The sequence below is a fragment of the Sorex fumeus genome, unplaced genomic scaffold (assembly GCF_029834395.1).
Source record: "Sorex fumeus unplaced genomic scaffold, SorFum_2.1 ptg000063l, whole genome shotgun sequence".
Taxonomy (NCBI): domain Eukaryota; kingdom Metazoa; phylum Chordata; class Mammalia; order Eulipotyphla; family Soricidae; genus Sorex; species Sorex fumeus.
The window spans coordinates 82,627,859-82,641,781 of record NW_026606120.1 but is presented as its reverse complement, the minus strand read 5'-3'; the positions used below and the strand labels follow the sequence as shown (position 1 = coordinate 82,641,781).

The 13,923-nt window shown below is 52.1% G+C and overlaps 1 protein-coding gene across 1 annotated transcript in view; it reads left to right on the top strand.

Moving 5' to 3' along the window:
• The first annotated feature begins 1,157 nt into the window (after positions 1-1,157).
• The window catches only part of PRKCA (protein kinase C alpha), a 276,377-nt gene continuing 263,611 nt past the window's right edge, over positions 1,158-13,923 (top strand). The window contains exons 1-2 of the mRNA XM_056127320.1: positions 1,158-1,350; positions 4,111-4,142. Coding sequence (XP_055983295.1) covers positions 1,178-1,350; positions 4,111-4,142 — 205 coding nt within the window. The 5' untranslated portion in view covers positions 1,158-1,177. The remainder of the gene's footprint in view (positions 1,351-4,110; positions 4,143-13,923) is intronic.

Genomic DNA, 13,923 nt, shown 5'->3' with positions numbered 1-13,923 from the left:
TGTATGGTAGCATCCTCGAGGCTGTGCTAATCAACATTCAGCTCGCGATTCCCGGGTCCGTGGCCACGTGCGCCCTCTCGGCGGACCCACGCCAAGTTTCATCCACACTGAGCCGTTTCTGCTCGGCAATTTACACATGTGCTGGCCGCGCTCCGCACCTGCCAGGATCGCAGTAATTAGCTGAGAATGCAAAAACACGATTTCTAAATTAAGAGTCCCCCGACGGGTAAGATCACAGAGAGCCTCCTCCTGAACGTGGGAGCCAGGGAGTAACGGGTTCAACAACTAGGACAAGTCCGGTTCACCCTGCCACCTTCCAAGTTTGCGTGCGCTTACGATGCAGGTGAAAGAAATCCGGGGAATCATTGCAGGGCGAGGGCCAGCGTGCAAACATCATTTAAAACTGCGCCCTTAGCGCCCACCTTACCTACACACGCGGCCTGAAGGACTGGCCGGAGGTTGGGGCTGGCGGGGGGTCTGTCCAGGGAGTCGGAGCAGGGAAAAGTTAGCCAGGTGAGACCTCAACTTGGGTACCCTGGCCGGGGGGCTCGGGGGATGCCGCTGGGACCTGGGAGGCCGGGGGGTCCTGGAGAGAGCAGCGAGCAAGCCAGACGCGCGTGGGCTGCGCAGAGTCCCCAGGCCGGGGCGAGCCTGGCGCGGCCTCCCGACCCCGGAGACCAGCCCGAGACGGCGGGAGTGGGCGGAGGAAGCCGGCGGAGGCGCGAGGGCAGCGGAAGAGGAGGGCGAGAGCGGGAGGAGAGGCCCGGGGAGGAAAAGGGGGCGGCCGGGCCGAAGGGACCCGCCCCTGCGGGCGGCCTCGCCGGCTCCCAGCCTCGGGCCGGGCCTCCCCTAGCCTCGGCCGCCCAGCCCCGCGCGCGCGCGCACCCGCGCGCCCGCCCGCGCGCGCGTCCGTCCCTCGCGAGCCCCCCCCCCTCGCCCGCGCGCCCTGGCACTCGGGGCATGCGCGGTGGGCGGCGCCGCGGCCGCGAGTAGGAAGCGCGAGCGCCGGGCTGTCAGTGCGCGCGGGGCCGGCCAGCGGGCGAGCGAGCCGCGAGCGCCTCTGCTCCCGCGCCCCGAACTCCCCGGCGGGCGGGCGGGCGGGCCGGCCGCGGCTTTCCCCCTCCGCCGCCAAGAAGCGGAGGCAAGAGGTGGTCGGGGGGGTGGGTGGGGGGAAACCATGGCTGACGTTTTCCCGGCCAACGACTCCCCGGCGACCCAGGACGTGGCCAACCGCTTCGCCCGCAAAGGGGCGCTGAGGCAGAAGAACGTGCACGAGGTGAAGGACCACAAATTCATCGCGCGCTTCTTCAAGCAGCCCACCTTCTGCAGCCACTGCACCGACTTCATCTGGTGGGTGCGCGCGGCGCGCGGCCGGCCCGCTCGCTCGCTCGCTCGCTCGGGGAACTTGGGCAACGCGCGCGGCAGCGGGAACTCCGGCCCCGGTGCGAGTGGCCGCCCGCGGCCGGCCCGGGCACGCCCCCGCGGGGTGACAGCCACGGCGGGCACCGCGCGCAGCAGCCGGGGCGGCCCCGGACGGCCGCGCAGACTTGGCCCCAGCCCCCTGGCGGGGCCGGCCAAGTTCGGGGCGCGCCCGGGCTGCAGGAGGGTGGTGGGATGGGATGGGGGGCGTCTTCCAGGCCGGGGTCCCGGGGTGGGTGGGGGTGCGCCGTGCGCCTCCCGTCGGGCGGGGCCTCGCTGGCACCTGGAGCTTCTGCCGCCTGCCAGGCCGTGTCCCCCCCGGGCTCTTCCCAGAGGCTTCTTGGCTTTTTTTGGGGTGGGGGGACCGGGGGAGGGGGTGCCCGACCTGCAGGCAGCGGCAGAAGGGCACGGGAGAGGCATTTAAAATAGACCCTGTCAACAGGAGATTAGCCCCGTAACCCTGCCGGGTGAAGGCAGGGGCACGGGGTGATCCGCAGAAATACTGTTCGGGGCCGGACGTGGCCGAGGGCAGGGAGCCCCTGGTCCACGCGCCCCGGGATGGGTAAGGTGGGTGGGGGGTGGTGGTGGTCTCCAAGTCGGGTGGGAAGGGGGCGGTTTCTGGTTAGTGAGTTATCTGTCAGCGATCCCTGCAGAGGTCGGCGACATCCTCCCTCCAAAAGAAAAAAAAAAAGTTTCGGTCTCTGAAGCTCAGGCAACTCCAGCTCTCGCACCCCGCGCCGGAAGCCTCGGCGCTTCTGTGCGGGCGCAGGAAGCTGCTCCGGGCGCTGCTCTCCTGGCCACCCGAGCCGGGGGACCCGGAGAGCGCCCGGCGCTGGCCCCGCTGCGCCCCTGGGCCGCTGGGGTGGCCCCCCGGGGAGCGAGGCTGTCCGCATCCCTCCTAGTCGGGGACTGTCACCTCCAGGGACCGGCCCCACGGAGAGGGTGCCAATAAAATGCCTGATTGATTTCCTTGAAGGATGGCGCAGCGCTCCGAGGCCGCCACGCCCCGGTGTGGGGAGGAGGGGAGGGGGGTGTTTCTGGTCTCCAAAGGCAGATCCCACCAGGCGCCAATAAAGTGCTTAATTTCCCGTGAAGGCTGGGCCCGGGATTCCCTCGCACCTGGGGCGCTCCTTCTCGAAAGGAGGAGGTGCGCCAAAGTGGTGCTAATACGGTGCTTCATCTCCCCCCAAATCCCCGAAACCGCTTGGGAGCCCTTAGGAGCAGGGTAGCCTGTATGAATGCGGCCTCCCGGTGCAGTCGGCGAGAGAAAGGCCTGAGCAGTGGAGCTCCCGGGGCACCCGGGCGAAGGGTTGGCTGCGTTTTTAAGTGTGAATCCAGGTGCCATCCGGGGACAGACGGCTGCTTTTTGCAGGCAGCAGGTCCGCTTAGACAAGGGACCACCGACAGACACAGCCGCAGGCTTTCCACTCTCACTTGCCCTGAAGGGTTAGTCCCTGATGAACTGATGAGGCAGGCTAGGTCACCGGGTGGACCGAGGTGGAAAATACGGTCAGTGTCTCCTCTTCCATCGTCACCCTGAGGCTCTCTTCATTGTAGGGCAACTGCTCAGACGTTCTAGGACCATCAGAATTCTCTAGGGAGTTGTTGTTTTTTTTTGGGAGGGGGGGAATGGAAGGGGTCTTTAAGGTTTTTTTTTTTCCTTCAATTTTATTTCATGGCTTTTCTTGGTGCTTTTTCTTTTTCCTTTTGCTTTTGGACCACAGTGGCTGTGGGCTGTCGGTTTACTCCCTAGGGAGCATTCCTGGTGGGATTCGGGACCATGTGGGGTGCCAGGGGATGAACCCGGGTTAGTGAATGCCAGGCAAGTGCCTTACCCCCTGTATTATCTCTCTGGCCCCTGGCTTTGGTCTTGTTTTGTTTTTTGGCACATTTTACTTAAATCATGAAGCACTGATCTATAAAGGTATGTGCTGGGGTTCAAGTGTACAAAAAAGACTTCTAGGGTGATGACTAAGTGATGAGAAGTGCTTTGTAAATTTTAAAGCGCTGCGGAAAGCAAGACACTGTGACAAACGGCTGAGAACTTCATGCTGTTCGTTTTAGTGGGATCCATATTTGCAATTTAATGTTCACTTCGGGGCCTTTCTCAGCTCCAAAAGAAAACTCCCTGAAGAACCATGGCCTCTGTATGTGCTGGAAAAGCTATTGGCTCTCAGTAAAATCCAGATTATCATCTCGGATGCAGGCAGTAGAGATTATACTCTGTAAAACATAGCTCCTTTAAGCCCAAATGTTCTATATAGTGTTTTTTGGTAATTTCAAGATATAATGAAACAAATTCAGGAGAAACAATAAAGCCACTTTTTAATTGCCTTCAGGGAGCATAGAGAATTATCACTTGGTCTTCAGGGACCAAATTAAGGTAGGTTTTTTTTTTTTCGCCTACAGTTCTGTTGATTACTTGAATATTGTGCTCAACACCTTTTGAGCATATGGTCACATTCCCGACTTGGTCACTAATGAGTGTAAAGTATTGGCAAGAATCTCATGGTTGTTGAGTGGGTTTGGAGGCCAGCTGGTTCTGTAGGACAGAGACCACCATTAAGGGATTTGTTTAGGCTTCATCTATGAGCCAGTAACCCTGTAAAATGCTTTGTCACACAATGAGTTTGAAATGAAGTGTCTACCACAGAGGAGAAATTAAACCCTTTTTTCTGGTTTGTTTTTCAGGGGGTTTGGAAAACAAGGCTTCCAGTGCCAAGGTAAGCTGCCACTCTGGATTTTATTTTCCAGGATAATATGAAATAACCACTTCAGACAGTGTTGCACTCTTTAATTGATTACAAAATAAAATTGACTACATAGGTGGCTATGTATATTTTGATGGAGGGCAGTAAATTTGGGCCTTAACCAAAAAACTCCACAGCAATGCCCAGTAATCTGCAGATAAAGCTGCCTTTTACTCATTGAAGAAGAAGAAGGAAAAAAAAAAAAAAACCTTCCTGTAATTTTTTGCCAAGAACATTCTTGTCAGAAGCTGCTGTCTTTGTGTGGGTGTTTGGGGGAAAATGGGATCACTTCGTATTCCTGTGGCTTTTCCTCTTTGTTCCTGTTTTTGTTCATCTTCTTTACCTATGCTTTAGGTTGGACTCACAGCACCTAATTTTAGGCCTTGAATCATTCTGGTAAATCTTGGATTTGCTGGCCACGTGTCACCAGGCATCAGGTTTGCGTGTATTAATGGTCCCCTGCCCCCTGCGCTACCCAAGTTGCTGTGGTGGGAGGCACATTCCCCCGTTAGCTAAAATGTGACAACACCCGCTCTCCATTGCATCTGGATGGCAACTTAGTTTCTGTCCTCTGATTCCAAGGTGCACTTCAAGCTAGGTGAGCAAAGCTGACTTCCTAGGTGGTCTCTTCAGTTTGTTGAAACACTTGAAAAAATATTTGCTGGCCTGTGAATGCAGGACTGATCCGCTAACCTGCCGGCGGGTGCTACTGCTCACGGCCTGTGTGAAGTTGACTTAGTTTTGGTGGCGCTTCCTGTCTGGGCCAGTGGAAAAAAATACATTCTACCTGGAAAATATGCTCCTGTTGATGTTAGAGGCGCTCCTCAGGCCAGTGTATGTATTTTTTTCTATTCTTCTGGTTTTGGAGCCATACCCTGTGGTGTTCCAGGGGTTAACCCTGGCTCTGCACTCAGGAACCACTCCTGCCAAGCTCAGGGGATCATATGGGATGCAATGCCAAACGGTCCCCTGAGGAGTCAAACTCACATCAGCCACATGCAAGGAAAGCGCCCTTCGCACTGTGCTGACATTGTGTACTTCTAATCTGAATAGTGTCAGTGGGTGTTTTTTTTTTTACAGGTTTTCAAGATTTATGAATTGCTTTCTTAATACCTGCAAGAAAAATGTTCCTTAAATGGATTTGTCTGATCCATTTCTTCAAGATGTGTTCAAGATTGTTGTTTTCTCTTTTTTTTTTAATATATGTTTCATTTTATTTATTTTTGGGTTACACCCAGCAATACCCAGGAGTTACTCCGAGCTCAGCACCCAGGAACTGTGTGCGCATGGGTGGACTGGATGGGATGATGGGGATAGAACCCGAGTCAGCTGCATGCAAAGTAAATGCCCTCCTCACTGTGCTATCACTCTGGACCCTTGAGATTCTTGTTGACTAAATCATTGAGTGGCTCTGGGAGGTCAAGGGACAATCCTTTGAGAAGGAGGGGTGTTCTTTCTAAAAAGTCTTGGGGTGAACGGTGAAGGGCCATGCTCTTTGCTTCTCCCCATTTTGGACCTGCATTTGCTAGGTAAGGGTTGTGTCAAGGTGTGAAGGATTTTCAGGGTGTTTAAAGACATACACATATGATTTTGGCCTAATGTGATTCACATCTGCTGTTATTTCTGGAAATGTGTTTGGGAGGGGACCTTTGGAAACTTGCAAGAAAAATATTTACTACCGCTTCTAAATAATGCCGGTCTGGAGAAAATATTGGTTGTAAGTTACTTATGCTCTCAAACTGACGAGAGAGAATTTGAGAGAAGATTGGTTCCTTTTGGGACCAGATCAACACAGAAGCTTTTCTAGCAGGAAATGAAAGATTCAGGTGCATTTGAAGCCACCTTGAGGGACCTACTTGGTTTTCCCCCCCAGGGTATGTCCAATTTTTATGGGATTACCAGAGGAACAGACTCACACAACACTCCCTTATTCTAAGTTATACAACTGATGCTCATAAAAAATGGTAAATACTGGAGCAATAGTATAGCAGGGAGAACAATTTACACAGGGCCAACCTGGATTCAATCCCCAGCACCCCATATGCTTTCCCAAGCACCAAGAGTGAACCCTGAGCACTGCCAGGTGTGCCCACTCAAAAAGAAAAAAAAAACCCACATAAATTTGAAATAATAATCCTTTCCCTTCCATCCTTAGCGGTAACTTTTGTTTTCAAAAGATGTTGAGGCTTCACTTACTTACCAAAAGTATCGGGGCTGGAGCAATAGCACAGTGGGTGGGGCATTTGGCTTGCACGCGGCTGACCCCAGCATCCCATATGGTCCCCTGAGCACCGCCAGGAGTAGTTCCTGAGTCCAGAGCCAGGAGTAACCCCTGTGCATTGCCGGGTGTGATCCAAAAAAACAAAAACAAAACAAAAAAAATCACATTTGTTTGGTTACTAACATATTAGCTTGCATTCTCTTATACTCTTATATTTGGGCTTAAATGGCACCAGAATGAAATACAACAACCCTCACAACATACTTCCCTCTTATTGTTATGGGAAGGTGCTCAGTGGTGGGATTGGTGTTTGAATATTTTCTGTAATGAACTATTGTGAGCTACTTTTATGAAAATAAAATATATACAAAATAAACAGATGTTGAGAATTTATCCCATTTCAAGTATTCTCTCTTGAACACATACTCCCTCTCTTTTCTCATATCTAAGTAGGTTTCAATAAAAAAAACAAAACTATCTTCCTTTACTTATAGATTGGAGTTGTAAATCATTCTGTAACTGTGTTCACTCAGCAGTCTCTGGTCAAAACCATTCTCCCTTTTGCAGTTGTGCATGTGATAAGGCGAGCATTCCTCCGTTGGGTTGCAGCTTCCTAATGCAAATCCCACTGCTGCTATTCCCCAGAAGGGAAGCCTGGGGAGAGGCTTTTTACAACCCTAGAAGAGTGTGTGTACATTTAAAATGTGCAATGGGCTCAGCTAAGTGGCTCTCCTTGAGTTCCGTGTTGAATTTTTTTTTTCTTTAGTGTGCTTTTACACCCCTCTCTCCCCCCATATTCAGTGAATTACCATACTATCACTAATATTTGACAGCTGGGATTTATGGACTGAACAGATTAGCCCTGTGGCTGGGGCTGCTGTGTCCTATGTGCATTAGTGAAGCGTTTAACTTAAGCTCTTTCTGGAAAAATAAAAGTTTCCCTACTGCAGTGTTTTTTTTTTTTGTTTTTGTTTTTGAAATATCCAGTAGTGCTTCCTTTCCTGTGGCATTGAAACTAGGGGCATGGGGTGGGGGTGCAGTAATTCAGGTATAATGCAGGGACTGCGTGGCAGCTATAATGCAGTAGATAACGTACATTTGAGAACCTCTTCTGCATTTACAAATCCTAACTCCTAGAAACCACCTCCAGCCTCACCTTGCAGGCTACTGGCGATGCCTTGTTGTGTTTTGAAGCAGTGTCCTCTGTGTTGGACTTAGCGTACACTGCCTGCATGGTTTCTGGTCATTGTGACTCATAGAGGACCGTTTCCCACAGTGACTTGGCGGTGGGCTAGCGGCGTGGATGCACACAGCTGTTGTCCCAGGTCTCCTGTTTGGGCTCTCACCCCAAAAGGAATCTTCATGGCCCACCGTTGTTTGATAAATTAAAAATGGCTCAAGATCTTCACAGTTATTTCCCCTCCTGGTTCTGTGTGGGCTTGTTCTCCAGCGGGGGAGTTAACTCCTCGTCCTCTGGGTTTTGGAGAAGTCAGCCACCCCACTCACCGGGTGGAGTCTGGGCTCTTCTGTGGCTTGGTGGCCTCCCTGGCTGAGGGTATCTCCAAGTGCAGGAGCTTCTGTGGCTAGTGGTGTGCATGCCCCCAGCCAGACTGGCTCCGTGCAGTATCAGGGCATTACCACTAAAGAATTAGCCTCCCCCCCTTTTATTTTTTGCTTTTTTGGGTCATACCCAGCGATGTTCAGGGGTTACTCCTGGCTCTGCATTCAGGAATTACTCCTGGTGGTGCTTGGGGGTCATACCCAGCGATGCTGAGGGGTTACTCCTGGCTCTGCATTCAGGAATTACTCCTGGTGGTGCTTGGGGGACCATATGGGATGCTGGGAATCGAACCTGGGTTGGCCGTGTGCAAGGCAAACACCCTACCTGCTGTGCTATCGCTCTAGCCCCAGAATTAGCTTTCCCTTAGTGATTGAGATGGAAGGGCTAAAGAGACACGCTTCTCCTTAAAGCTGGGGTTCTAGTTGGTGCCACTGAGAAGGCATTCGTTCACAATTACTCCCTTCTTCCCTCTGTCCCCAGGATAGGAGACGGGGCTTCTACCCTCTGGGTGTGCACACCACTGTCCTTGCTGCTGGCAGCCCGGGTCTTCACTCCTAAAAGCTGATCTCATCTGAGGAGGTGACCCCAGACCCCTTCCCCCACACACACACACTCCAGAAAGGACTTACTGCCTAGAATAGCAGCACCAAGCTGAGGAGGCAGACGGCAGGGAGGGTACTTGCCTTACACATGGCCCACCTCGGTTGCATCCCCAGCACATCAGGTTGCCCTGAGCCTCACCAGCCAGGCAGGAGTGCTCCTTGATCAGAGCCTGCTATACCACTCCCCGGCCCCCAAAAAGGGCCGGCATCTAACCTCAGAGTATCAGCTCCGATCTGCCTGGCATGGGAGGGTTTCTGTGTGGAATCTCTGTGCTTGGTGCCAGCATCAAACGTGGGGCCTTGGGTGTTGTCAGGGATGCAGCCTGGAGAACTGTCTCCCCAGGACAGTCTTCCGCATTCCTTCTCCAGGTCCTTGTTCAGAGCCCCCGTGCATGCCCATGCATGGTCGTTCAAGTTTCATACGTGTCCCCATGGCCCATTGAGCTGCCTCCCTGGCCCTGGGCTTCAAGGCGGAGAGCTAGCGTTGGAGGGAGGAAACGCTGTTAGGCACTGAGGCATTCCAGAGAAGTAGGCCAGTTTGAGAGAGGGCGACCTTTCGAAGGCCGGGGATGGGATTGGCAGCCGGCCAGCGGAGGCAGCTCAGCACACTGGCTGCCCAGAGCACAGGGTCCGTCTCTTCCCCCAGAGGCTGGCTTCCGTGGGGTGGAGGGGGGGTGGGGGGAACTGGTGGTGGAGTCTTCTCAACGCCGCTGCCAGAACGTCTATCTTCCCTAGTCTTCAGAATGGCTCAGCATCTCGACACCCCATTTCTCAGCGGGCACCCTTCCCCCACACACTGAGAAGCGAAGTCCACTCTGGATGAACTTCCTAAGTCCTCGGCTTCATTCCCGACAAGACAGACTCTGGGAAGAACGTGCTCTCCATCACAGAGGGCAGCCCTGAGGTCAGGTCTCAGCCTGGGGGGCCCGAGCGCCCGCTCTGCTGTAGTGTCTCTTGCCCGGCACACAGCCACCCTGGGGTTCAATTCCCGGCACTGCACAGGATCCCTCCAAAAAATTGCCAGGAGTGACCCCAGAGTGCAGAGGCAGGAGTAATAAGTGTTGAGCACTGCTGGGTGTAACCCCAAAACACACACACACACATACATCTCAGTCTTTTGTTTTTTTTTTCTTTTTGGGTCACATCTGGCGATGCATAGTGGCTACTCCTGGCTCTGCACTCAAGAATTGCTCCTGGCGGTGCTTGGGGAACCCTATGGGATGCTGGGAATCGAACCCAGGTCGGCCGTGTGCAAGGAGCAAATGCCCTCCCCGCTGTGCTATCACTCCAGCCCCACACATCTCAGTCGTATCTTGTCTCCAGGCTGGTCGGTAGTAGCCGAGGCACTTGGAGCAATGCAGTGGGGGCAGGGGCTAGCCTGGTGCCTCCTCCATTCCTCACGGAGGCACAGAGAGGCTGGTTTGGGAGCACGGGTACGGGCTGTTCTCCGCGGCGCCCTCTGTTCCTGACTGAGTCGCTCTGAGAGCTGCCTCTTGGCACAAGAAAAGGAACGTGTGGGCACGTGCTGGGGATACAGCTGGGTCTCTGGTGCTTAGTCCTCCTTGGAGGCCGTTTTTGTAGAAGCTGAACCATGTCTCTCTGCGGGGGCGGGGGGGAGGGAGGCGGGGGGAAGAGCGTACCCTGTGGGGCTTGGGGAACTGTATGGGGTGCTAGGGGTTGAACCCGGGCCAGCCGTGTGCAAGGCTAATGCCCTTCTGGCTATACTATTGCTTTGGCCCCTGCAGAGAGCGAGAGAGAGACAGAGACAGAGAGAGACAGAGAGAGAGACAGAGAGAGAGAGAGAGAGAGAGAGAGAGTGTGTGTGTGTGTGTGTGTGTGTGTGTGTGTGTGTGTATTTGGATGACCCAATTGTGCTGGATCGTGGACTTCAAATTTGGTTGCCTGTCCTTTTGGAATCCGCATCCCTGCTCTTTGCAGCTGACCCTGCACCCTGGGAGACTGCTGGATGGGGGTAGGGGACACAGGTGCAGGGTTTTCCCTTTCCCAGGGCCTCTGCCCTCGGGGGCTCCACCAGCCACAGATGTGTGGATCTGCAGAGCCTCCGCTGTGAATGACACTCGGATTGTGGGTGAGGGTGGATGCCCCCTCTCTGGTATTTCCCAGCCGTGTCACTCCCCGAGCTTCCCTCAGAACAAAAGTCTGGCTCTTGGGCAGTAGGTCCTGTATTGCCACCTGGACTTGCGTCCTCAGACTTCTGCATGGTCCTCCTCCCCCTCACCCCCCCAACCGCTGGGGAGAAGTTGGAGCTACCCAGAGAGTGTCCACAGCTCTTTCCCCCGCTGCCCAGGGACTGTCCCTCCTCATGGGGTCCTCGCATGGAGCTCCGGCTCTGCCAGTACGGGCCTCATGCCCTCTCCCAGGACCCATGCTCTGTCCCTTGCCCGCATGTCAGTGGTGGGTGCGAGGGTGAGGATGGCCTTGAGCATCTCCGGGATGGGAAGCAGCCTGCCCCACTGGGAATATCCCCCGCCAGCACTAGGGGCTGGGGCAAAGGCCTGGGGTAGTCGAGCCCCTCGCCCACCAGTAGACACCTGACTTCTGCCAACTAAAATTCTTAAACTTCACGTGATCAATTTTGTGTGGATGAGAGTAGACCATGAGATGGCTTAAGAGAAAGTTTTATTGGCGCTGGAGCGATAGCACAGCAGGTAGGGTGTTTGCCTTCCACCTGGCCGACCCAGGTTCGATTCCCAGCATCCCATATGGTCCTCTGAGCATTGCCGGGAGTAATTCCTGAGTGCAGAGCCAGGAGTGACCCCTGTGCATTGCCGGGTCTGACCCAAAAAGCAAAAAAAAAAAAAAAAGAAAGAAAGTTTTATTGTCTCCTGGGGTACTTTTGGCTGCTGAGACTTGCCCTGTGTGCTGGCTTTTACCTGACACGGAGTTGGGCCTGCCTCATCCTTGGAGTCGGTATTGAACACAGACGTACTCCTCCTTGGGGTTGTTAGCATCAGTTGCCACGGGCACGATATGGTATTTCGGTGAACAATATTTGTGACATACTGTCCCCCAATGTCAGAATGAAGGGATATATTTTAGGTAAGTGAGCAATCTGAGTTTTTTTGTGACCCTGTAATTACCGCCTGCAGTGAATTACAAAGCAGAGATGACAGTGAACTAGGCGGAGATTTGGAGGCACATACAATCACGTAGATTTTGCGATTTCAGAGATGCATGCTGGCTGCTTGCTAGCCGGAGTGCCCCGTGAACCGTTCGCAGAGCAGTGGTTTTTCTGCAATACCAGGAATTAGTCCCGGCGACCATCCTGAGACTTGAGCTGCTTTAAAAGAAGTCCTGAGTAAAGATATTTGGGACATTCGCAGAGAAGAGATGAATAGATGCGCCAGAGAAATGATAGACAAAGGTTGTATAAAATTAAACCCAGGGCTTGAGAGATTGTGCAGGGATTAAGGCACACTGGGCTGAAGGCACTTGCCTTCCATCTGTCTGATCCTGCTTCTGTTTGTGGCACGTGTCCCCTTAGCATGGCCAGGAGTGATCCCTGAGCAGTCTGAAGTAAGCCCGGCCACTGCCGGGTGTAGCCCCAAACCCAAGGTGATTTCCTATAAATTATGACTATCAGTACACATTCATCCTGCATCTTGATAAAGCAAATGAGGAAACCAAACCTACATGTTTATTGGCCAACAATAAATTGACATCCTGTTTTTATGTCACATTGTATGTTTTTTAATATTTCAAGTGCCCTGCATTTTACAAATAATGAAAGAGGAAATAGTGATGATAAAGTGAGAAATATTAGAAATAGAGTAGATTACCAAAAAAAAAACCATTCTGTTACTACACTTTCTGGAGTATAAATGTATCTCTTGATGAATTGCTAATGAAATTCAGAGGTCGATTGAATCGTGTTCAATCTGTTGCTTCCAACAGAGCGTGTTTTGGCATGAAATCTGATTTGTGACTTTACAGCTGGTGATTGTATGTCCCTCAAATTCTACGTTGGCCTGTAGATAAAGTGACCCACTTCTGAGAGCGTGATTCTGGAGGTGGCAGACTCCGCATGGCTAATTGGCATCTCTCGCCATTGTTCTTCCTAAACTTAAACTGAGCAATGATACAAATGCCATTAGAACTGTTTGAAAAATCAGGCAGAAGTTAAAACTTGGGGTCTTCTCCGAGTCGTGATAGGTGACCTCCCCTCCCCATTCTTTCTGAAGCCCAGGCAACTACACCCGTGGTCCACGTCTACCACCTGTAGGCTCATCTACTGGCCTTGTTCCAGAGCTTCATCAATAAATCTCAAAAGAGATCAACTAGGTGCAAAAATTTCTTGGGTACCCAGTCCTGGCTGAGACCTCCTGGGTGATTTCCGGAGAGGAGGGGGCACGCCAGTTCCCACCCTCACAAGGCCCCAATAGCTGCTCCACACCCCAAAAGCCACCGCCATGCCCCTGGCTAGACCTTCAAGTTAAATATTCTTGATTTTTCTGGACATCTCCAGACTTTGCAGATGTCCCAGGAGCACACCAGGTTGGATGGGAACGTCACCTAGAAACCAATCAATCTCGACTAACAAAAGCAACAACACAGCAGGCTTAAGTAGCAACAATAGCTTAGTAAACCCTACAAGGATTTAATGTCCCCATGGTGGGATACAACAATTTTCAGATTTTCTTTTACAAAGTATTTTTTTTAAAATCATGATCCATTTAATGGCAGCAAGCAATATAAAATAAGTTATTGTGGGTCTGCTACTGGGGCAGGCTTGAGGGGTGTCTGGGAAAATGTAGACATTGGTGGAGGGAAGGTGACAGTGGTGGTGGGATTGGGGTCGGAATACTGAATGCCTGTAACAAACCATCATGAACAACTTTGTAAACCACACTGTTTAAGGTGGAGGAAAATTATTATTATTATTTTAGACCAGGCAGACTATTCCAAAGGTATTTGCTTCTCTGACATTTAAAAAAAAAAAGTGAAGACTTTATCCTGTTGTGGTTTATTTGCATTGAATTGGAAAGATACAGACATTCATGTCCTTAGCATGAAATGTTTCAAATGCTGACTTGATAGGTACAGGCAAAAGGAGAAAAAAGGAAGGTGGTAAAATTGAACAAGTTTTTAGAGCCATCATGTGTGCGTGAGTGTGATAAAGGTATGGGAGGCTTTGAATAATCAGATCAAATATGAGCATCCTTTTCTTTCATGAGAAAATGTATAAAGGGTTTGGGGAAAACCATTTTTTGATCTGCTAGGTAGGGCCTTTTGTAATGCACACTTTTGCATTCTAAAATCACCTGCATGGCTCAAACAGGTGTTGTTTCCTGGTTAGCTGTTGCTGAAGAATTATTGGAGCAACTGTGATTGCTGTGGATGTCCTAGAGC